This window comes from Phalaenopsis equestris, unplaced genomic scaffold, assembly GCF_001263595.1.
Source record: "Phalaenopsis equestris unplaced genomic scaffold, ASM126359v1 Scaffold000002, whole genome shotgun sequence".
In the NCBI taxonomy this organism is placed as follows: domain Eukaryota; kingdom Viridiplantae; phylum Streptophyta; class Magnoliopsida; order Asparagales; family Orchidaceae; genus Phalaenopsis; species Phalaenopsis equestris.
The window spans coordinates 10,683,957-10,707,728 of NW_018164444.1; the positions used below are offsets into that span (position 1 = coordinate 10,683,957).

At 37.0% G+C, this 23,772-nt stretch overlaps 1 protein-coding gene across 2 annotated transcripts in view; it reads right to left on the minus strand.

The window, feature by feature from the left end:
- LOC110025575 overlaps positions 1-23,772 on the minus strand; it is a 161,957-nt gene that overhangs the window by 109,310 nt on the left and 28,875 nt on the right. For both annotated transcript variants that reach the window (XM_020726169.1, XM_020726243.1), the window contains exons 6-10: positions 16,991-17,158; positions 16,809-16,907; positions 16,418-16,624; positions 16,206-16,307; positions 5,097-5,321 (exon numbers count right to left, since the gene is read on the minus strand). In XM_020726169.1, coding sequence (XP_020581828.1) covers positions 5,097-5,321; positions 16,206-16,307; positions 16,418-16,624; positions 16,809-16,907; positions 16,991-17,158 — 801 coding nt within the window. The remainder of the gene's footprint in view (positions 1-5,096; positions 5,322-16,205; positions 16,308-16,417; positions 16,625-16,808; positions 16,908-16,990; positions 17,159-23,772) is intronic.

Below are 23,772 nucleotides of genomic sequence, written 5' to 3' on the forward strand. Positions count from 1 at the left end.
AAATGGTTGAATCTTTAATGCTTTATGGGAGTCTGGATTTTAATATTGTTGGGCTCGGTTTTGGACCTTGAATGGCTCGGCTTTTGGCTTTTGTTGGTGCTCGGTTTTCATTTCAGGAGTATGAGATGTTGATTTTTGTGGAGACTTGAGTCTTGACTTTTATTGAGGTGTTAAAGCTCTTTTACTAGCTTTAAGAGCTCTCGTGTTAGGACTCTGCTGGTCTCGGTTTGGCTCTAGTTGGGGGCTGTGTTTGCTTTGTTTGGCCTCTGCTGGCCTCGGTTTGGCTCTAGTTGGGTGTTGCGTTTGCTTTGTTTGGCCTCTGCTGGACTCGATTTGGCTCTAGTTGGGGGGCTGTGTTTGCTTTGTTCAGCCCTTGCCCGAGAAGTTGTTTGGAGGTGGTCTTGCTGGCTCTGGTTCCTATTCCTACCCGTGAGGCCTATTGTAGGTCATTGTGTTGGGTGTGATTTGGTCCTTCTTGCTAAGCTTGATTGGCTTGAATTTTATTGGTGGATCAAGTTTGTCATCCCAAAAATTATAATTACTTTAGTTATTCTTTCGTGTTTGTCAAGGAAGCATAGTAATCATTGGTGGTTCTTTTGTTTGCCCTAGCCGTGAGCCCCTTTGTGCCCTGGGTTGCCGTAGCCGTGGGCCTTACTTGTGCTTTGGATGACCTCTGGTCGTGGGCTTTTGCAGCTGCTCTTTGCTGCCTTAAACCGTGAGCTCTAACAGTTCTTTTCTGGGCTCTTTCTTGTCTTAACCGTAGGCCTTACTTGTTGTCTCTTGGGCTGCCCTTGGTTATGGGTCTTGGCAGCTGTCCCTTGCTTTAGCCTTGAACCTCTTTTGTCCCCGTTCCTTGCCTTGGTCGAGAGCCTTGGTGGCTGCTTCCTCCTCTCTATTGACCGCACTGACCCTGGCCATGAGCGTTTGTGGCTTTATGGGGAGATTTCGTGCTTATTTAATGTATGAGGCTATCTATTAATCTGAAAGTTGGAGAATTTTGATTTTGGTATGAGTTTGGAAATATCGGTGGTGGTTTCCCCGGGGTCACTTTCTTTTAAAGTTTAGGAGATTTTAAACCTCATTTTGAAAAAAGCATTTGGTGGACTTGATCAATCTTACGTCTTTGAGGTTTAAGAAAATTAGCACAGGGTGCCCCTTCATGTTTGTTAGGACAGACCTTGGGCCCTACTTTCAGGTCTTTTCGATACGAGTTTTGAGAACTGATCCAATCTCCTTTTCGGTGTTTTAGATGGATCGGTGCCTCCTTTCTCTCATTCTCTCACCCCATTTTTTTCATTTTTGTTCTTTTCTTTCCTTGCTTCTTGGTTCGGTTTTCGATGCTTATGCCCGATGCATGCGTCCCCATATAGCCTTTTGCTATACGTGAAACCATCAAGCAAGGTCGCAAGTAGTCGTTTTGGGGCGTACGGTGTTGATGATAAAGACACACAGAAGATAGAGCAGAAAGATGTCATATCCTATAACATCAAGATTCAGGCATTTGATGAACAATAGGATATGGTATCCTTCACCGACATAAATCTAGCGGGAGTTGGCTCGAACCTCCTCAGGTGATTGCAGTCTCATGCCCGACAATGTAATCGACTCGTGGACAACGAAAATTTCTAAAAAAAATATATAATAAGTTTTGATAAACCCTTTTCAAGCAAAGACATATTTTTCTACGAAATAAAATTGATAACTCTTCTTTGCATGTCTAAAATTTGTATGCATGTTAAAAACATAAAACATACTTTAAAGTTGATTGTCCAAGTGACGAATACTTGTTTAGGCTGAGAAATAGCCCCCTAAGTGAGGTTCAAGACACTTCTAGACGAGTAGCGGGTTCTATATATTCGGGTGACCGAGTAGCCTTCGCGGACCCTCGAGTATAAATATATATCTGAGCCTAGCCCCATACTAGTGCTTGCGGTCCCCCTCACCCGAACTTTTTTTGTGTTTTGTTTTATCGAAGCTTTGGGACAGGGCACTGGCACTTGTGTTACTTTTCTTCTCTTTCGGGATTTCTCTAGGATTTTTTAGGATTCTTTTTCTTCTCTTTTACTTGAGTCACTTTTCTCGAGTTTTCTGTCATGAGTCATTGTTACACTCTTTTTTCGGATTTCATGGATGACGTTTCTTCCAAACTTCACTTTTTGCGATGCATTTAGACTTGCTATACTTAAGGAACAGCGAATCTAACGGGCATACAGATTTGCTTTACATTTTACAGCACTTAATTTTTCTATTTCTACCTTCTACCGTACTGAACAACATGTTATACTTGTTCTGTTTTTATCTGTTACTGTTTTTTCTGTACAACATGTTATACAACTCATGTTTCTACCTGCTACTGTTCTACATGCATCCTACTATTGTCCTGTACTGCACATTTTGATTTATATATCTTTAAGCATGTCTTCTTTTATATAGGATGTTTAGGGATGTTTAGCCATAGGGTTGTTTGATTTAACATCGTAACTGGACACCATAGAAAACTTAAACTATAGAAAACTTAAACTCAAACTTAAACTCGTCATGGCAAGGAGCTTGGAGCTAGCGCGATGGGCAGGACGGTCATCTTCAACAGCATAACACGTCTTCCCCAGCAAAACTTGTCTTCCCCAGCAAAACTATTCCTTTTTCTAGAAATTAAACAAAAATTCATAGGATTTCGAGGTTGTTTGCCTAGCGCAACATAAGTCCTCCACATTTTTCTTTAAGCATTTGTATAGCTCTGCTGTACGATTGAAGCCCTAACTCGTTCTAGGTTCCAAGTTTGTCGTCTGACTCATATCTTCTAGGCGACTTGTGCGACCGTGTCATGCAAGTATAAGCCCTAATTAAATAAAATTGACAAGATGAAACACTTGAATGATTTATCCTCGAAACTGAAGTCAAATCATAGGATAGACTGGAAAGCCACCGGGGTTCACCTCAGGATCTGTGGTCTCCCCTAGTTTCTCTTCATTTGGATTCCTCAACAATGTTCCAGATTCGAGTCTATCCCCTTTCACACCTCTTCGTCCGATTTCGTTGAAAAGTCCTATCCTTTTGACCTCTTTGAAGATAATATTCCCTGATTTTTATCGAGAGTTTTCTTAGGTGACTTCGGTCATTTAAGATATAATTAACTATAGAGGCTTGCCCTTATAGGAAGTTTTTCCAAACCCAGCCTAACATAAACCCTATTTAATTCTTTGTATTAAATAGGAGAATTTGTCGGCAAATAAAACGGTTTCGCAGACCAAACGGATGTCATATATTTCTTAGTTTATTTGATTGAGTCTCATCCTCAAGTCTTGTGTTTATCCCTCGGGATAGATACAGAATTTGAGGTAGAGCGCTCATTCATTTAAACTGTGAAAAATATGAGGTCAATTTAATTTCATATTTTTCTAAAATTATATGTAAATTAAAGCGTCCTTCCGAAGCAGGCGACGGGACTTCACTCCCGGTGACCGACAGCTTCTTACGGGCAACTCCCCCAACTTTTTAGTGCCGACAGTGCTATACAGCCTTCCCCCGCTCTCTATACAGCCTTCCCCACTTGTTAGCCAACCATCCCGATCCACCTAGCCAACCTCCACCGCCCTTGGAATACACTCTTGAGGTGTTTGTAAACCTTTAACTTTACACCCCCCCTTATTATTATTATACTTACTTTTTAGCGCCGACACTCCCCCAATCTCGGGAGACTGATGCGAGAGCATAAGGGATTGCGCGATCCCATGTTCGCATGGATAAGGCAACCAATTCCAACGATAGGAGCAGAGAACTAAACCAGACACCTTTGTTTTTATTTTCTTTCTAAATTTCATAATGTTACCTCTTATACTTCCTTCCGTTCTAATTATTTTTTATATATGCGTTGTATTAGGATTTGGATTTTTAATTTCTGGCTTGAGTTTGCTCGAAATAGCCGCCAGCATCTCTGTTTCTCCCTTCTAGCACTGCATCCAAGGGTCTGATTGATGCTCTGGCTGTATCTCGCTCCCAAAACGGTGATTATCCTTTTTCAACTTCTGCATCCTTCCCACATCGCTCCCCGTCGCCGCCGAGAACATCAGCCTCTCGGCTGTTTTCTGCAGTCCCACCTTACCGCTGCTTGCCAAAAACCACCTCTCCTCCCCTCCACCATGATGCCTCCTTCCAAAATCAGCAGCCCGCCCATTCCACCTTGCCGTCACCTTCCAGACTGCATTCCATGGCTATTTTCTAACTATTTCAGCCATCCCTCCCTTGTTATTGTCGCCCAGAACCGTGCTTTGTGTTGTTTCCCTGCTGGTCCAACCACCCAGGCCAGCTGCCATCACTCTGGACACCTCTATCTATGCTGCTAGCCGCCTCCCCCGTTCCTTCGCCACCTTCCACCAGCTGCCATCACCCAGGAAAGCCCTTCCATGTCGATCTACGCTGCCTGCTTGCTGTCTAGGAATTTGACAAAACAGCCTCCTTCTTGTTTCTTCTTATCAATCGCCCTTTTCTACCACTTATCCACCATCAAGACCCTGACCAGCCGCCACCACCACCCTTTAATCCAACTTTAATTGGAGTTAGTGTCCTGTTTGTTGTAATTTCAGATTTCAGTTTTAGCTGGTTATAATCTCCCATTTGATTGCAGTAATAATATTCGCTTTTCCATTTTTGTTGGTCAACTCCAGTACCATGCACTATATTCATCATCTGTAAAAATTTATCCCTCCGAAATAAAGTCAAAGGTTTGAAGCATTGTTGGGGAAAGTGATAAAAACCTTTCATTTACGTGAAGCGATTAAAAAAAATTAAAATAAGAACGATATGGAACTTTATGTTTCCAATGGATTGACATGAGACTGACAATTATAACTAGTTTGGCAAATAAAATTGTGTGACAAGGTTTGCATGATAGGCGTCTTAATAACATTCCCAAAACCTTTATTGTCCATTCTTATGAGATCAGGTAACCACCTTGAACACATAAAAACATATATGAATTAAAAGATAAAAATATAATAACAGAATAAAAAAAGTGGAAAGGAATGCAAAAAAAAAGTTCATGTACAGAAAATTACAAAGACTGAAAATGCAATAAAAAAAAAATACAAATTACTCACCAAGGAGAAATTAAGGTGATAATCTTCTAGTTGAGTACTACACCAAAGGTAGATATTAAAAAGAACAGCATCTACCAAATTTAAATCTCTTCTATAACCATAGACTTCTACTGAACAAACAATGTTCACACATGACACTTCAGAAGCACCATGTTTATTAGATAACATCCGTTGAACCTCCACAATTGTGTATTTTAGCAGCAAAAAGTCACCTGTTCGGACAAACTAAAAGAGAACCATTAAAAAGGAAAATAAGAGGCCAACAAACACTAGAGAAAATACTCGAGAAGTGGAATAAACTGGAATAATCAAAATACACTAGTTTAATAAGCAGTCGTAAGCGTAGCTTCTATGAGTATGACAGTTGATCTAAACAAAGGACCAATACATTTTGATAATACATTTTGATTTCTCCAAGTTGATTCTTCTCCACAAAGACTAGAAATGTATCCTATTTGTTCATTAGGCAGGCTCAACATCACGACAAATATAAATGGGGCGCGCCACTAGTTACAAATATAAGATGGGCATGGTGTCAATTATAAATATCAAATCTACATGAATTAAAAAAAAATCAAAATAATAGCATCCGCTAAGATTGACGTTGAGACCTCTAGGTTAGAAATCAAAAAGTGTACTGCCTAACTCCTCAAATTTATAGTAGTCATAAAATAAATCATGTAAAGCAATTGTTTTTTGCCCAATTGGCTGTAAAATTAATCTATTTATTTTATTTAATAAACAATTTAAATATGAATTGATAAAATATTATTTTATTTTCCAATACTAGGTTAAATTAGAAAGATTTAAGAACATATCACCTAAGATTTTCTTGTATAAAAATCAAACACTTATTTTTTAAATGAATTATCGAACATGTACTTGTGCATGCTATGACCAAATGATTGAAATTTTTATGAAAGAGAAAAATGAGTTAGGGTTTTGTTATGCTCTTGTGGCATATATTGTCGCAAATGGAAGTATGACATGAACGTCCCTCCCACTCCTGCTCCGGATCCCACTCCCCTAGCGAATCCGAGATGCATGTAAATCGGTCCATGAGGGATTGGTTCAAGCAATTCAAGCTTAAATGGGATGGTAGTGTCTCCTAGGACATCCTATTTATCTTAATTAAATTATTATTAAGGTTAATTTTGCTCTGAGAAATAAATATGTTGTTAATTCCTAGTTTCGAGACTTTTTGGGTTTTGATCTATGAAGAAGATATTGATTTCTCTAGCTTTTTTTTTTTTTTTTTTTGCGGTATTTTATCATTAGATCTTTCTCAGGTTGTGTGTCTATAGCCTGATTGAATCAAAATAATGATCCTCTCGAACGTTCAAAAACTTGCTACGTTGCCCTTTTTGCAGCGAACCTACAACTTTCCTGCTCTGGCCTGCCGAGAACCCCATTTTTTTAGCTCTAGAGTAGTTTTTAATCTCAATAGTCTCAACCATCTACTTCTTCCACTGCACCCTACTCTGTTAAAAAAAATCACTCTTCCGCCTGGACAGTTGAAAGCTGAGAAATAACGAGGCCAGAGATGTGCAAGAAAATTAGAGAGAAGAATAAGCATAGAAAAGAAAATTAGTATTCATTTTATTTCAGCACGTCTATTACATGCTTTGAGATCATACTTATACATGATTAATAAAGGTATACTTGTAAATATGCAGGAAGCACGAGAGCATAAATTTCATACTTTCCCTAAACTTAGAAAGTTCTGAAGTATAGAAAATCGAGGCAGAGGAACCCAGCAGCAAAACTTGAGGTCTGCATCGAAGCATAAAAGGAGATGCAAAGCTCTGAGAGAGATTCAACATCATGTCAAGGTAGTATCAAGTAAACCCTCCTTTACCCCCATCAAGTTGATGATTGGCTTGAGCGATTGTTAATTTGCAAGCTAGAAGATGATGTCAAGAGATTGTCAAGGGCTTGGTGAAGATATCGGCTTGTTGATCCTCAGATTTTGTGTTGAAGGGATATGTGTGCAAGCTTTAAATAGTCTCTAGTGAAGTGGTAATCCACCTCTATATGTTTTGTTCTGGCATGAAAAATTGGGTTAAAAACTAGGGCAATTGCCAAATTATTATCGCAGTAAATGGTTGTAGGAGGGAGATATTGATCTGTGATCTCTTGGAGTAATCTGCGAAGCCAAAAAATTTCTGTGGTTGTTGTTGCTATAGCTCGCTACTCTGCCTTCGTTGAGGATTTTGCAACAATGTTCTATTTCTTAGCTAACCATGAGATCAAGTTAGGTCCTAGATAAATACAGAACCCTGTAATAGATTTCTTGTCATCACGATCACCGGCCCAGTCTGTACCAGCATATGCCTGTAAAATAAGAGGTCCTTTGTGTATAGATATACCACAGTGTTAGTGCTATTTAGATAACGAAGTAAACCTTTGAGGTGTTCGTAGTGCAAAGAGTTGGGAGAGTGCATGTGTTGACTAAAGAAGTTAACTGTAAAAGCTATGTTGGGTCAGGTGACAGTCAAATATTGTAAAGAACCAATAATTTGGCGAAATTCAGTGGGGTCGGATTGGAGAGTAGGAGATGTATGAGAGTGATGAGGGTGAGTTGGAAGAGGAGTGTGCACTGGCTTAGAATTAATCATGCCAGTATTGGTGAGATCATTGATGGAGTTAGCTTAATGAATAAAATAACGTAATGAAGTTTGTTGAATTTGTAGATCAAGGAAATTGGATATAGTGCCAATCTGATTTAAATTGAATTTGTTGCAGAGAGTGGAAATAAGAATGGTGATAGCTGGAATGTTGTTACAAGTAATCAATATGTCATCAACATATACCAAAAGGTAAATTTTGATGTTATGATGTTGATAGAGAAGAAGAGAGGCATCGGCTTGACTGAGACGAAAATTTTGACTGCAAAAAAACTGACAGAAAATGTAATATTACTGGCGCGAAGCTTGTTTTAAATCATAAATAGTTTTGTGAAGCTTGCACACATAATTAGAGTATTGAGAATCAATAAAGCCAGAGGGTTGTTTCATATATATAATGTCTTCTAGTTTACAATGCAGGTGGGAATTCGATAAATCGAGCTGTTGAATGTTCTAATTTTCAGGAGCAGCTAGTGCTATAAGCATTCTAATAGTGAAAAATTTAGCAATTGGGCTAAAGGTCTCACTATAATCAATACTATATTTATGGGAACATCCTTGAGCAATAAGCCTGACTTTATATTGGGCAATGGAACCGTTAATGTGATATTTTATTTTAAAAGTCCACTTGGCGCCCAAAATGTGTTGATTGGAAGGTGGTGGAATGACTTCTCATGAACCTTGTTGTTGAAGGGCCATGAATTCTTGAGACATAGTCTGACGCCAGTGAGGTTTAGTGAAAGCCTCTTTGAAAGTGGTAGGAGAATCAGCTTGGGTAGAGCGTTCGAGAGTGAGAAATTTAGTGTGTCGAAGAAATCCTGTTTGTGATTTAGTAGCCATGGGGTGTCGGTTTATAGGAGCAGCTACAGAGTCAGAAGAATGGGAGAGGAGAAAATGAATTATGAGAAGTTGAAGGAGATACGGAAGGAACTTGTGTTGGAACATTAGGCAGTGAAGAAGAGCTATTTGTTTTGCTCGAGTGAGATGAAACAGGAATGGTAGATGTGGGAACCAAGAAAGGGTGTTTTCTTTTTTGGTTTGGGGGGGGTGGCAAAGGGATTGTCATTTGATGGCGGGGATTGAAGAAGATTGATAAGAAAATTGATGTTCGATAAATGAGACATGACGAGAAACAATATATTTTTTTATTAAGAATATCAAAGCATTTGTATCCTTTGTGATGTGCATTGTATCCAAGAAAAACGCATGTAGGAGCCTTTGGGCTAAAGTTGTGGGAGGTGACAAGGATACCAAAGAAAATAGACACATCAGGTTGTTGATAGACAAGTTGGTAGGGAGATTGGAGTTAAGTGTTAAGAGAGAGAAGACGATTGATTAGATATTTGGTAGTGAGATGGAGCATCAACCCATAATTGGAGAGGAAGATGGGCCGAGCTGGGAAAAGTACGAGCAGTTTCAACTAGATGACGGTGTTTGCGTTCAACGAGTCCAATCTAATCCGGAGTGTACGGACAACTGAATTGATGAATAATACCATGTTTATTTAGTTATTGAATAAGATGGTGAATTTTGTACTCACCACCTTCATCAAATCTGAGATATTTTATAGTTTTGTTGAAATGATTTTTATATAGTTATGTAAATAGATGATACTTCAATTTTACTTTTCACGAGAAAGCACCAACAAAATCGAGAATATGAGTCAATAAATGTAACGTAGTAAATGCAACCATGAATTGAAGGGACAAAGAACGGACCCCATACATCTGAACGCAACATTTCAAACAAATGATATGTATAATTGTTGGAATTAAGAGATAGATTGTGGCTTTTAATTTTAAGACATTCAGAACATGAAGTAAATCGGGATGAAATTTTGAGATTAGGATTTTGTTGAGAGATGAGAGAAACAATCTTCTGATGAGGATGGTCAAGCCTTTGATGTCATAAGTTGGTGGGATGTGTGAGAGTGAGTAGCAAGATAACGCCCCTGGCTAGCTGGAGCACTATTTAAAAGTCTCTTGTTGTGCTAATCCTACATATAGAAATTGTTATCTTCAAAAATAACTTACACTTATTATCTCAAGGAAGTTTATTAACAGAAATAAAAATGTGTGAAAGGCAAGGAACGCATAAAATAGGGGAAAGAACAAACTTACGGTTTGGTGTGGGTAAAATACCCTTACCAATATGTGAAATTTCATTTCTGTGACCATTGCCAACAGTAATCCTGTCATTGCCTTGATACGGGATAGCTTGTTGGAGATTTGCAATGTGAGGCGTAATATGAGCAGTGGCTCCCGTGTCTAGTATCCATTCTTGCGGTGAGGAATGAATATGGGTTGCTAGAGTCATTGGATTGGGAGTAATGTTTGGTTTATATTGCAAATTAGCCCGATGCCAGCAAGTAGCAGTCCAATGACCTTTTTTGTAACATATTTGGCATGTGACTTGAGTCTTTGTCTTTGATTGATTGCTGGAGGAAGGGTATTTGGAGGTGACAGAGGGCTTGTTGTTGTTTCTTGAATTGAAGAAATTGTTTTTGTTCTTTTGAGTAAATAACGCCGTGGGTTGATGAATCTTGCCAGCTTCATTAGCAAGGAAACATTCCTCGCTATAAAGAAGTGAGTAAAGAGCTTCTAAGCTGATTGGACTTTGTTGAGTCCTTATGGCAGTTTTGAATCCTTGAAAACTGGGAGGAAGACCATTTAAGATGTATAAGATAATATCTTCATAATCTACTTTTGACCCTGCTGCTGTTATGTTGTCAACCATTATTTTAATATTGTTCAGGTATTGAGTCATGGTATCATTGCCAATGGAAATGTTGTGCATCTCATTTTTGAGTTGAATAACTCTGGATTTGTTGGTCGATTGAAAATGTCTTTCCAGCATGCTAAATATTTCAGCAGTGTTGTTTAAATGAATAATATAGAAAGTGATGGAGGGCGAAATGGTTGACATTATGGCAGCAAAAAGATTCTTGTCAATTAATTTCCACAACGCATATTCCTCTGTTTCTTGTTGTTGATCCTCGTCTTGTTGTTCAAATCTTGGAGGGAAGTGAGCATTTAAATCTAAAAAGGTTTCAAACCCATTAGTTTAAAAGATTTTTGGATCTGAACTTTCCGAACCTGGTAGTTTTCATACGAGAGAGGCTGATTCATCATTGTTTTAATATGAGACATCAAGAAATTAAGTGCGGTGAGAATATTGGTTTGTTTAATTCTATGAAGAGAGCCCATGGAGGTTGTCTGAGTTGAAGAAAACTCCATGATGGCAGAAATTTAAAAAAATAACTTACAGTTGACGTCGTGAGACTCTTGGCTCTGATACCATGAGAAGAATAAAGAATGAGACCAGAGAAGAGTAGGAAAATAAGAGAGAAGAATAAGCCTAAGAAAGATAAGTATAATTCATTTTATTTCAGCCCGTCTATTAAAGCCTTTGAGATCTTACTTATACAAGATTAATAATGGCATACTTGTCAATATGCAGGAAGCACATGAGCATAACTTGCATACTTTCCCTAAACATAGAAAGTTTTAAAGTATAGAAAGTCGAGGCAGAGGAACCCAGCGGCAAAGCTTTAGGCCTGCATCGAAGCATAGGAGATGCAAAGCTCTGAGAGAGATTCAACATCCTTCCAAGGTAGTATCAGGTAACCTCTCCTCTAGAAGCAACGTGTCCATATCTATGACACTTGAAACACTTCCTGAGGAAAAGTCTTGAGGTTGCTAGTCCAATTAAGTCATTTTTTTTCCTCCCATGTTAACTTGTCCTCACGAAAGATAGGTCTTTGCACTCTGGTCAGTGTGTTCTTATTGCGTGCCCAAATGGTCGAATTTTGTTTAAAGAGTGGAGTGTACTTGATACTACTATGCTATTTCTTCACATTCAGAACAAAGGTATGGACAACTTGTAAAGTTTAATAGACGTGAAAATACACTGCATTATCAATGGATGATCTCAATCCTCCAAGATGTCGAGCTATGGAACTTTACCAACTCACACTTCAACATAAGAGGTTCAAAAGAAATATATTACTCTATTGATATATCCTTCTACAACAAACAATAAAGTCTCAAAAAGGTATTAGTCTATAGTATGCGAGAAGATACTTGCACTCCATCTCATTCTTCAACTTATACCAGAGTGTAATCTTTCTTTTTCCCTCACGTTGGCACCAAAGGTTCGAATTCTCCTACCATAGAAAATCGAACAAATACTGCATTGATCTTTCATCACTTGAGACTCCTTGGTAAAAGGAATTTTCATCATTTCTTCTAAGTGGCCAATGTTGTTGTTGTGGTTGACTTCCCAATATTATCGACTTTGAAGATCAACAAGTCTCCACTGTAATTGGAGTATTTTTCACTGCACATTCTTCATGTTAAGCTCCTAAAACTCCTCATTGAGGGTTTTTCCTTAGTGGCATGGCGACATGCTCATCAGTTTAAAGTTTCAACTAGGGTAGTATTGTTGATCTAAAGTTGGTTGAATGCTAAATTTTAGATGGTGGTGGCGCAGAGGCAAACTTTTGGTAGAGGTAGAAACGTTAGATTTCAAAGGTTTAGAGTTAAAGTTGGCAATTGAAATTAGGAGTTGGATCCACTGCAAAATGACACTATTCTAGAATTTTTAGAAGATGTTTTCGGGATCCAAACTAACGGAGAAATATTATAGAATGAAAATAAGAGGAGAAGATGGGAATTTGTTGAAAATTGGACGAGGAAACAACTTCCAACTGCTATCCAGGAAGAAAACAACAATAACAGCAACAAAGAATAAGAATTGTAGTAGACGGCGATGTCGGTGAAGCTCGGATGTCTACGGAGATCCCCTGTCACTCCTCGAACAAGATAAAGAAACCAATTGCAAAAGGAATAGGTTCTAGCACTCCAAACAAAAGAAAATAGAAAAAAATCTCCAAATAACATAAATCAAAGCAAATATCTAAAACTAGGTTAAGCAATGTACTAATAATAAAGCAAAAATTAACCCTAACTATATTTAAATAAAACATAGATATGGGATCCACAAGGCCCGGAGATTCTAACTCATCTTTCAAGTGCTGAAAATATCATGTTAAGGGATCACCTGGGGCGGAGATTCCGACCCATCCTGCAAATCCCACCCACCTTGGTGGGAAATAGCACCCGTGTCCGGAAGCTTTCTTCTATTAGGAGAAATCCTTTCAAAACCAATCATATCATTGTAATAACCAAATTAATACAATTAGAAAACCATTTAACGCCATTGTCATAAAATTCAACCCAGAAAATAAGCTTAGTAGTTAATTAAGGAGCATAAATAAATGAAAACAAAAAAGTTGTTATAAAAGAAAATAAAATGGAGTGTCAAAAGCTCGCCTAAAATTGAAAGATGAACATAGACAAAAACAGAATTCAAGCAATAAAGAATTCCATCAACAAAATCTTCAGCATTTAGAACAGACCGCTTCTTAATATTCGAGCTACCGAAAGATCTAAGAATGCCAAGAGGAAGAACCAACTTAGATTTTTAACCATCGACCTTTTAATTTATGATTCTAAGCCAAAACATTTCAAGTGCCAACCATCACAAGACTGGGACACAATTCTCCCAAAAAGGAACACATGTATGGATTGAGGGTTGAATTCTGTATATCACATACCCCCACAAGAGAGAGTTAAAATGGAAACAACCAAATTGGTAAGGGATAATTCATAACATTTCCGTAGGTTAGAATGACTAGATTTAAATTGAAGGACTTTTTCTCTTCTTTTTACTTCTATATAACATTTTGAGATAGCTTTTTATTTTTCTTTTTTTTTTTTGCATAAACTTCACTGATAAAACAGGATTTAGGAGAGAATGAAGAAATATCTCTTAGAGGTGAGAACGTTCAAAGTTAAAGAGGAACTTAAAAAAATTCAACATTAAACAAAACTCAAAAAGACAATTAGAGATTTCATTCCAAAACAGTGGTTTATGAGATAAAATGGCAACAAATAACACTTCTAGAACAACATTATCAATAAACAAGATAGTTGTCATCAGCTACCAAATACGGGCCAATACCATTACTGGATGGATGGAGAAAGCAAAGCAATACAGGAAGCAGCGTCGTTTCCAAAAACAAAAGCCTGGCAGAGCGATGCCCATTAGAATATAGCTATTAGAATTGAACAATCTCAATTTGTTAGGAGGAATCAACCAACCCATACACAGAATTTGCTATATCATGAGGAAAAATATCGAGTAGTCAATTTCAAATTAATCCCTTTCCATTAGATTTGTTGATTACAATATGCAGCGTATCAACATGAGGGAGACCAAGATAGAAACCAAACCTTCAATTTCTACAAAATCTCAGGAATAATTTAGAATCATTGTTCCAAATCCAAAAAAAATCAATGTAAAGGTCCACTCAGCAATAAAGACACTTAATTTAAGCAAACAAAAGTAGCATATGCAAAGTCATTGGAAAAAATAAGGAGACATTAAATAAAATTTTTAGATCATCAGTCTCAACCGGAATCAAAACCATCTTAAGATAAGCATAAAAATAAATATATTATTGTCAAACAAAACAGCACATTATTATTTATGAAATTGGCGGATAACTTTTACCCAACTTGAGCTGACAATTTAGCTAGAAGATCGACACTGGAGAATTGAATCAATTTTTCACTCAAATCAAGCCACAAGCCCAATTTTTTGGCTCGTTCAATTTCAAGCTAGGCTTGGATTGAATTGAACCAGCACTAAATCGGCTCAAAATATAAATACATATTTTCTTGAAATAAAATGCATAGATAGACATGCATAATCGCAATTAGTATATGTATGAAATAATATGCATATATGAACGAAAATATCTTTTAAAAAATATAAAATTGAAGGTAAATGATTTCAAGCAAACTTGATTCAAATTTAAGCAGCTCAAAATCAAGTTGAATCAATTCTTGCCACGAGCCTATTTTGGGACGGCATATAGGTTAAATCCACTTTTAATCCAGCAGTGGATCAACTTGAAATTGGATTTATATCACCCTGCTCCTAATCCACCTATGAGAAGTGAAGTCTAAATTCCTATAACCCTATTAATTGTTTTAGCTTAAAAATTTACAAATAATGATTAATTCCTATTAAAAAAGATTTCATTATTATCGCTGCTTACATCATTCTATGTCTTCTAAACTTCAATTCAAACATGTAAGAATAATCATATGAAAGTGAATAATAAGACAGATGTGTGAAAAAAACAAGGAATAATAACTAATACTTTATATACAAGGACAGTGGGAGAAGCATCTATTGAACATAAGAAAGTGAAAGATAGATTTATGAACAAAGCATGGTAGAAACTGCACCAATAAGATGGGGAAATATTAATAATGTCAAAGTATATGAAAAGAAAATGAATAAAGAAGGATAAATATTAAAAATGGTGTACCAAAAAAATTTGTATATATATATTTGTGCAAACAAAGCATAACACATCATGTCACACTCGGTAAGAATAAATGAAAATTAGAATTCAAAAAATAGGTCCAAAATAGTAGGCACTAGGCTAATGATGATGGTGATGATATATTGATGGGTGGTCATGAATATATGAGCTGGTTTTTAAAAACACTAAGTGGTGAAAAACCATTACTTTTATTGATGGGTACTCATGAATATAGGTTTTTAAAAAAACTAAGTGGTGAAAAACCATTACTAACTATAAGTTTATGGAGTAAAACAAAGTACTGGAATGTCATGGAAATTTTTCCACAAACAAATGGTACAGTTTGCTAGGCTAGCCTTTATTTTTCCAGTTTTGGTGTTACATTTGAAAAAAAAACATGATTTCAATTGATATATGCAGTTCTCCTTATAATTTATGAACTTATTATCATCTTATGGTGTACGTTCAAAGTGCCTAAGAAAACATACTTCTGTTGAGGGTTGACGCATTAGTCCCTCTGGTAATCATCCACCATTATAGCTTAGCTCTTTCTGCATTAGTCACTTTAGAAAGGCCATTGCCTTGGACATCTTATAGCTCAAATGATAAATGGATCAGAGAAGAGCTTTTTAATCTAAAATAATTCATTAAAACCCTTAAATAATCTTTTTTAAAAAAATTTTCTTCTAAAATTTCAAGTTAAGATACTGTATATGGTTGTTAATGAGATTAAATTATTGGATATTATTCCAATATCCAATTAATTTTATTTTTTGTTTAATTATGGTAGCTTCTCTTTCTTTCTTCCAGGCACAAATAATCACATTCACGAACAATATAATATACAAAAAAGTATTGCTAGCACTCACCATGCATAACAAGAATATATTAAATATCCAGAATTATTGCAATATTTTAAAATTCATTATGCCTAACATTAGCATTTAAGTTTCAAGCTCTTCCCTAGTATATCCTCATTTTCACAAACGTCGTAATCTTCAAAACTTGTTGAAATGGTCCAACAATCTCAAAAATATGATGCGTTATTCATAGTTAGTTTTGTATCTAAAAGAAGAGATGTACCTGCTGAAAAAGTACCCAACCATATAATGCATCATGCATCATTTGAGTAACACCTAACATGGACCAACTCATCCTCAGAACACCAAGGATTTCTTCAGCTTCCTACCAAAAGAAAATTTAAGAATAAAGTTTGGAATACCATATTCAATCAATTCAAGATGGCGCAGAACAATTTACAAAGCTAAACTTAAAAAAATAAAGATTATGCAAACCTCTACTATCTGACCATCTTCGAGGATATCAAAAACACTGTAGAGTAACTTCTCATAAAGTTTTACAGTAAAGTAATAACTGCCAGTCCAATAATAGGCAACATCTGAAACACCAAGTTTTTCAGGCATACTGCACATCCTAGAAATGAATTTTCCTATCCAATCCAGAGTATCGGTGCGCACCTCATGAGATAAATTTGCCCATTCCTGTAATCATGATAACCAGAGACTAATTTATCATGAACAAATTATAAAAAACACATTGAAAAAAGAATGCAGGTAGGAAACAGTTTGCCGACAATAAAAATTGCATTTCCAATGAACCCCAGAAAATGGCTATGGTTAGCATTTACTAGAATCTATCAATAATAGAGAAGAGATGAAATTTTGCCTCTAGGTTCCTTATATTTGAAAGAAGATAAGAAAGCATTTGCTGTTCACTGGCAACAGAGTTGGTTGGATCTGTAAGTAGCTCCTCAAGTATATCTACCTGAAATAAGAATATTGTCTAATAGATAAGTATTCCCATAGCATGCAATTGAAAGAGATCAACTAAGATGATGTAAGAATTACCTGTCTCCTTTGCCATTGCGTATAAACCCTCTCAGTGGGAAAATCTGAAATGGAAAGGCTACCTAAGAGCTCCACAGATATTTGTGGAACATCAGCTCGATTCGGCATAGACCGCAAACAAAAGTTCATTAAACCTTTCCTAGTCCACGAATCCATTGCTTCAGAAATCTGGAAGAAAGCAAAATTAATAATAAATATTAAATAAAAACATATATTTGCAGCCATAAACAAAATCAATATGCATGACTCATATTCAGCCACGAGATTCCCCTTTCAATATTTAATAAATGCACTGTTGAATGTGAATGAGAAGGCCAGACGGTTGTCAGCATTTCACAAGTCATGTATCAACATTTCAACTTAATAATTGCATGCATCAAAAACTCAAGCTTGATGGCTGAATTATAGAAAACGGTCCAAATACAATTGGTAGGAAACTCGCTTTAGAACAAAAAGGATGTATTAATAGCTTATACTGAAGTTTATAGTTCGGCAAATATAGCACTAAACATAGAACGTCTAATCTTTTAGCAATATCTTAGGTTCATTGCCCAGAAAAAATAATAATAATGACGATGATGAGCTTTCACAAATGCTTGAGAGAGATAGGGTCTCACTTTATCTTTTTTAGGAGTCCCATGATGGGTTCGATACAAGAGAAGTTTTCGATAATATTTTTTGTTCTGAAATTTCCTTGCAATCAGTTTCTATTGTCACCTAAGTGACCTAAAATAGCACTTTAGTAGTTGGAACTTTGAATATCTAGCAATTTGAGCTGGATATATGATGATGCTTTTGTGCTCAGAATTGCCCCTAGTTCCATGTTTTGATGTGGTTGTGCAGTGCAACGCAATGGAGAGTTGTGTGCTGTATTTGGGAATAATGAGTCGCTCCTGAGAACAAAATCCACTGATTATCTGCAGATTGGTTGGATCATATGAACAATGATTTACTTCAAGATCTAGGTCATGAGTTGTCTAGGATGGTGCCACAAGAAAAAAATTGGTGAAAGAATGTCTGAATCTTTTATGAATCATTCGCTAAGCTCAGGGTATATGGCTAAATTAGTAGAGTTTCACCCTTGCAATATGCCGAAACTTAAAAGACGCATTAAAAAATCAAAATAAAATCAGCATGTTGCTTTACTCTTAAAATTCATTATTCTCATCTTGCAAATTTATCAACTTCTCAAATTTTCTTGCAGTTCGAACATCCAATTTAAATTTTTTTTACCTTTAATAATGAGACAATGATCAAAACAAATGTAAAATTAGAGGGGTGGAGAAAATGAAAACATGGGAAATATGTGGAACAGAAATACTCAAACAAATAGAAGTTGTATGGAATGTTGGCTTCAATATAAACATGACCTAGAACAATCAACAATAAGAGAAAATCAAACAATGCCCGTTTTTTAAAGAAATTTTCAAAAAGTATAATATGCTATTGCAAAATAATTTGAGAAGAACAAGACTTAACACTCAAGCGGCACTCAGCAAAAAAAAAAAAGAAAAATAGGAATTCATAGAGCCAACCATCACTAGTTGGGATAAGAATACAACAACAACAAGGCTACATAAATCCTTTTTTTTTTTCATTGCGTCCTAGTACGATAATGATAACAACAACTAGTAGCCCGGACTGCTAAGCCCGTGATGATCCTAAACAAGAAAAACAAAGAAAGCAGATTACCAAAGACTGGCATATGATCAATAAAAATGGCAAGCAAAAGGAAACAAATAGTCATGCCCAATTCAGCGTTAGAAATGGCTTACTAAACATGCCTGGCACAAACCATTTTCTTAAAAAAAAAATTGCTCTCAATAAAGAAACTTTTAACTAGAACAACGAGAAAAGAAAATGGATACTTGTTAAATTCAAATAAAAAAAAACGAGCAACAAAGTCTGCTATAATAAAAAAATAATTTGATATTCAAAAAAGTTGTAAAATAAGGATCACGGCCCATAAATAAGAGCTGAATACAAAATAAAAAACGCTGGTACTAAGGCTGAAACAGCTGACCCAGCATATGTTAGGGTTATAAATATGTTGTTTCTGTGTTAGAGTTTAGTTTTTCCTAATTTCAGATTTCTATTGTCGGTGTTTTCCCCTTGCTAGGGTTGTATCCGAGGACAGGTGAAACTCCTGTTGTATCCTGTTCCAAGGTGGTGACTACCACCCTCGCCAACTCCCCCTTCCCTGTTTGTTGCCATCCCCCTACAACCCCATCGTTGTTTTTACTATGTCGCCAGCCCTACTAGGCCTCTCCAGCTGCCGTTAAACACCCCATGCTCCCTATTCACTGTCGCCAGCCCAACTACACCCTCCAACTGCCGCTAAACACCCCATCCTCCATGTTCCCTACCGCCAGCCCTACACCATCCTTACAACTACCGCAAAACACCCCCAACACCACCTGCTATTGTCATCAACCTGTCTAGCACCCCCACTTCCTACCAACATCTACCTTCAGCCCTCTCGTATCACCTCCACCCCTAATCCCTCTCCCTACTCCAATTGCAAGCAAGCATGCTCCCTTCCATCCTGCCACCACCTCTCCTAGCTCCTCTCACCATTGTCCACCAGCTATCTCGCATCCGCCCTAGCCGGAGATTCGTGTTGTGTTGTTGTGTTGTTTTCCTTTCCTGTTTTGAGTCTTGATTGTAACCATGTTGTTTTGGAGTGATAAAAATATATTTTCTTATCTGATTTTGTGTTTAACTCATATATCAATTGGTATTAGATTTGACATAACCTTAATCCCATCATAGGGTTTCCTAGCATCCGCCAAATCCAGACCATCTCCATTCCAAAAAAAATTTTTCCTATCCCCAATAAGCTCTTCCAAATCACAAACCCTAGCCATGTCACCAAGAAAACATACGTCAGAACCTACTCAGAAAGAGATACTGCATGAGATCTGTCAACTTCAGCAGAGGGTTACGGACATTGATGACGGAGCCTAGGGGCAAATCATCATCGATCTTGAATTGGAGAGTTGAAGATGAGAAAGAGAAGAAGATTTGAATCCCTTTTATAGGAAAAACTTTAGTGAAGAGAAAGACAAACCCCGACGTTTCGAAATTTGGTATCAGGGAGACCGAGAGAAGAAGCACAATATGGAGGACATGAGAATTTGAGCATCAAGGTGGGCCTGTAGACGTAAGGTCAAACGGAAATAGTAAACATGAGTATGAGCAATTGCAGCACCTGAGAACAGATCAAAAAATTTGTACACCTATCTAAATAAGTGTCATTTTCTGACAGCGCAAGTTTTTTTTTATTATTATATTGTGTCTAGTACAGGCCTTCAGATGAATACTACTAAGATCGAAGTCATTGTGAGTTATATCGCACCTCAATATTTCACCGAGCTAAGATAGTTTTTGTGGTTAGCATCATTCTACAGATGATAAATCAAGAGCTTCAATATCATCACCACACCCCTGACAGAGCTGTTGAAAAAGGATAGTTCCAGTGTGTGTACAGATGCAGCTCAGACTAGTTTCGACACACTAAAAGAGAAGGTGACTCGAGCATCAATTTTAACATTGCCTCTAATGTAAGGACCAGAGCAGTATTGAGTCAAGGAAGCCACCCCATTGCATTCTTAAGTGAGAAGCTCAATGAGCCCAGGAGAAAATATTCAACGTACAACAAGAAATTCAATGTGATCGTGAGAGCTCTTAATCATTGGAGTCACTACCTACTGACGAAGGAGTTCACTATTCACAGATCATGAGGCTTTAAAATTTTTAAACAGCAAGAATAAACTGAGAGGGTGACACGCATCTTGGGTGGAATTTTTGGCATTGTTGCAGTTCGTGCTTAGGCACAAGGCAGAAAGTCAAAACCAAGTAGCATATCCACTGAATTGTCATCACTTGTTGATCACGTCGATGCAAACCCTAGTCATAGGCATTGAGGTAGTGAAAGAGTTGTACGGGTGTTAACACGTTAGGGCCCAAAGAGAGTTGCCATAGGATTTAAAAAGTCTTAGGAAGCCTATTATGACTTTCATGTGTATTCACAATACACGAACACCGCAATTCATACATTCACGCACGTAAATATAATATATTCATATCATCTACACCTATAAAGTACTCACAATTAATCAAAGAATAAATTAATTTTCAAAACAATCGATCACGAACTCAAAATTAAAAGAAAATTAAATTTGACGCATTTTTGACCCGACCGTAGACAAACTTGTCCGGACGACATCGGATGAAGAAACAGATCGTGCAAGTGCGTCCGGAACGTCAATTTTAGCTAGGAGAAACACCCATATTGTTAAGATTCAGTGCACGAACCAGTATTGCACAAATCATAGATTTTAAGTAAATAATAATAATATAAAAAAATTAAAAAAAAAAACCTAATAAAAAAACTCACGCACACTCCCAGCCAAACACCCCACATTTTGCGCCACTCCTTCCCGACTTCTCCCCGGTAGCGAGCCCGACCGAACCCTAACTCCTATCGAACTCCCCTCTCCTCCTCTTCACAATTCTTCAGCTCGAGGCCCCCCACCGAAGTCTTTTGCCACTCTGCCTCCACGTCACATGCTTCGCTCGCCACTCTCCCTGCCTTCCTGCACGCCACTTCTTCTGCCTCGCTCGCCACTCCCCTCTGGGTCATTCGTCGCCACTTTCCCAGTCTTTGTCGCGGTCAACTCACCCCATATAGGGGGGGGGTATTGTGGTTGTTTTAACTTTGGTAAAAAGGGGAGGTGCTGTTGAAATTTTGTTAGGCTTGATCTTGAAGTTTCTTTGGGATGCATCAAAAGGTAACCTCCTTCTTTACCTTCTTTTCAACACATGAGAATATATTTGCTTGAGGAAGTCATTTTATGGTTGTTTTCTTAGCTCGAAATTATTGGATGAATGTTTCTATCACTCATATTGCTGGATAATTTGGGAATGATTTCATGTTCATTTAGACCTTTGAATGTTCTAGGGCTTGTTGATTTGTTGGCTATTTTGAAAAAAATAAAAAGCTTATTTAAGCTCGATGGATTCACTACTTTGAAAGGTTTTTCATATTCCTCTTTGAAAAGCATTAGAGGCTTCCTTTTATTAAGATTATGAACTCTCGCCATTTTTTTTTAAGAAGTAATGGAACTTGATGTTGTGTCATTTTGGAGTGTGAGCTTACTATTTTGCATGACAAAAGAGGTGTCTTAAGCTTATGTGTTCATTATTTTGAGAGAGGTTGTCCATGGTTTTCAAAAGGGATAATGTTGTGTATAGAGCCTATTTCCTTGTTTTTAAGACCTGGATATATGTGTAATTTCTTTGCCTCTTTGAAGGAGGTTTAAATGTCCTTTAGCCTCCAATGTGTGCTACTTTCTTTGGAAATAACTTGATGCTTTAAGACTCGTTTTGAGCACCACATACATTGTTTTGGATGCCGCCAACGTGGGTCCAAGGTATAAGATGAGCCTAACTTGTTTCACTTTAACGGCTTATAATTGTAAATTAGTTTTTTGTAGAATGTGAAGGATTTCCGAAACTTTGCTTGTATGGTTTAAGCAAGATATGTTTTAGGCTGTTTTCCGACGGCCGACACTATAAATGTGGATGATTTACATACAAGCTTCAAAATTTGTGTATTTACATATCCAACATTTAACTCAGATTTTCACAATCGTGCTACCACATTCATGCATGAAAAATGCTATATTTCCGCTCATCTTGCAAGTAAAATGATGGTATTTTTGCTCCAACATTAGAACTTTTAGGATATTTTTGTATGCACGTGAGAATTTTGTTTTGAAGTTTGGATGTTAAATATGTAAACATAAGGGAATTCTTTTGTTGCATGTTTTGTGTTAGTTGGAAATTTCGTAGCTTGGCGATTTGGGACTTTCGTTGCATGCTATACATTGAAAAGGTGAAATTTGGGTGTTAGATATGTGAAGAAATGGAAATTAGGTGACATTTATATGTGAATTCATTTGAAATCCTCTTAGCCATTACAAGATCAATTATCGAGTCCATTGACTTCTTTCCTCTTTGAATACATGTGAAGCAAAGCAATGCAAATACAAATACAATGCAGCAATTACATACACACCTTTTAAGCTTTCTATACTTGCATATCTAAAATTTAAGCTTGAATTTCATACTACGCTTTGAGGCGGCTTGTCTTACAAACTGCTTAAACATTATTCTTACGCTTCTGTCTTGTGGATATTTACATATATGCTACACAATTCTTTTGTATTTACATATATACATACACGCCATTTTAGTTTAAACAAAAGGTTTGTTGATTGTTTTTCTCGATTCTTTTAGATCTCCAAGTCGTCAGCTTGTCTATTTATGTGTCATCGTATAATTTTCCTATTCGAGTAAGTCTCCCTCCCGAATCAAATGAATGACTCGAAGAGGAGAGGAATCAAATAGCAAAATGACGTACGACAACCAATAGACAAGCAAATCAAAAAAAAAAGAGACGGAAGGCTTATATAGAGGTCATCCTCGTGTGATGGGTCGAGAGTATACGTCCAAACAGAATCGGATCAAAGTGCCCAGGAAAACAACATCCACGAGCAGAATCTCTATATAAGTCACTCGTAACCAGAGAACCAAAAAGAATATTTTTGTTCTGGAGTCAAATGTCTCACAGATGAACGTATTCCTATTGGTTAATTACATTTTGGGGAATACCCAAGAAAACTCTCGATGAAAGAAGTTTTGTTTTATTATCAAGAATCTGAGGCATAGGTTATCAAAAAGTGATTATTTCGTATGGGACGGTCCTAATGTTTTGA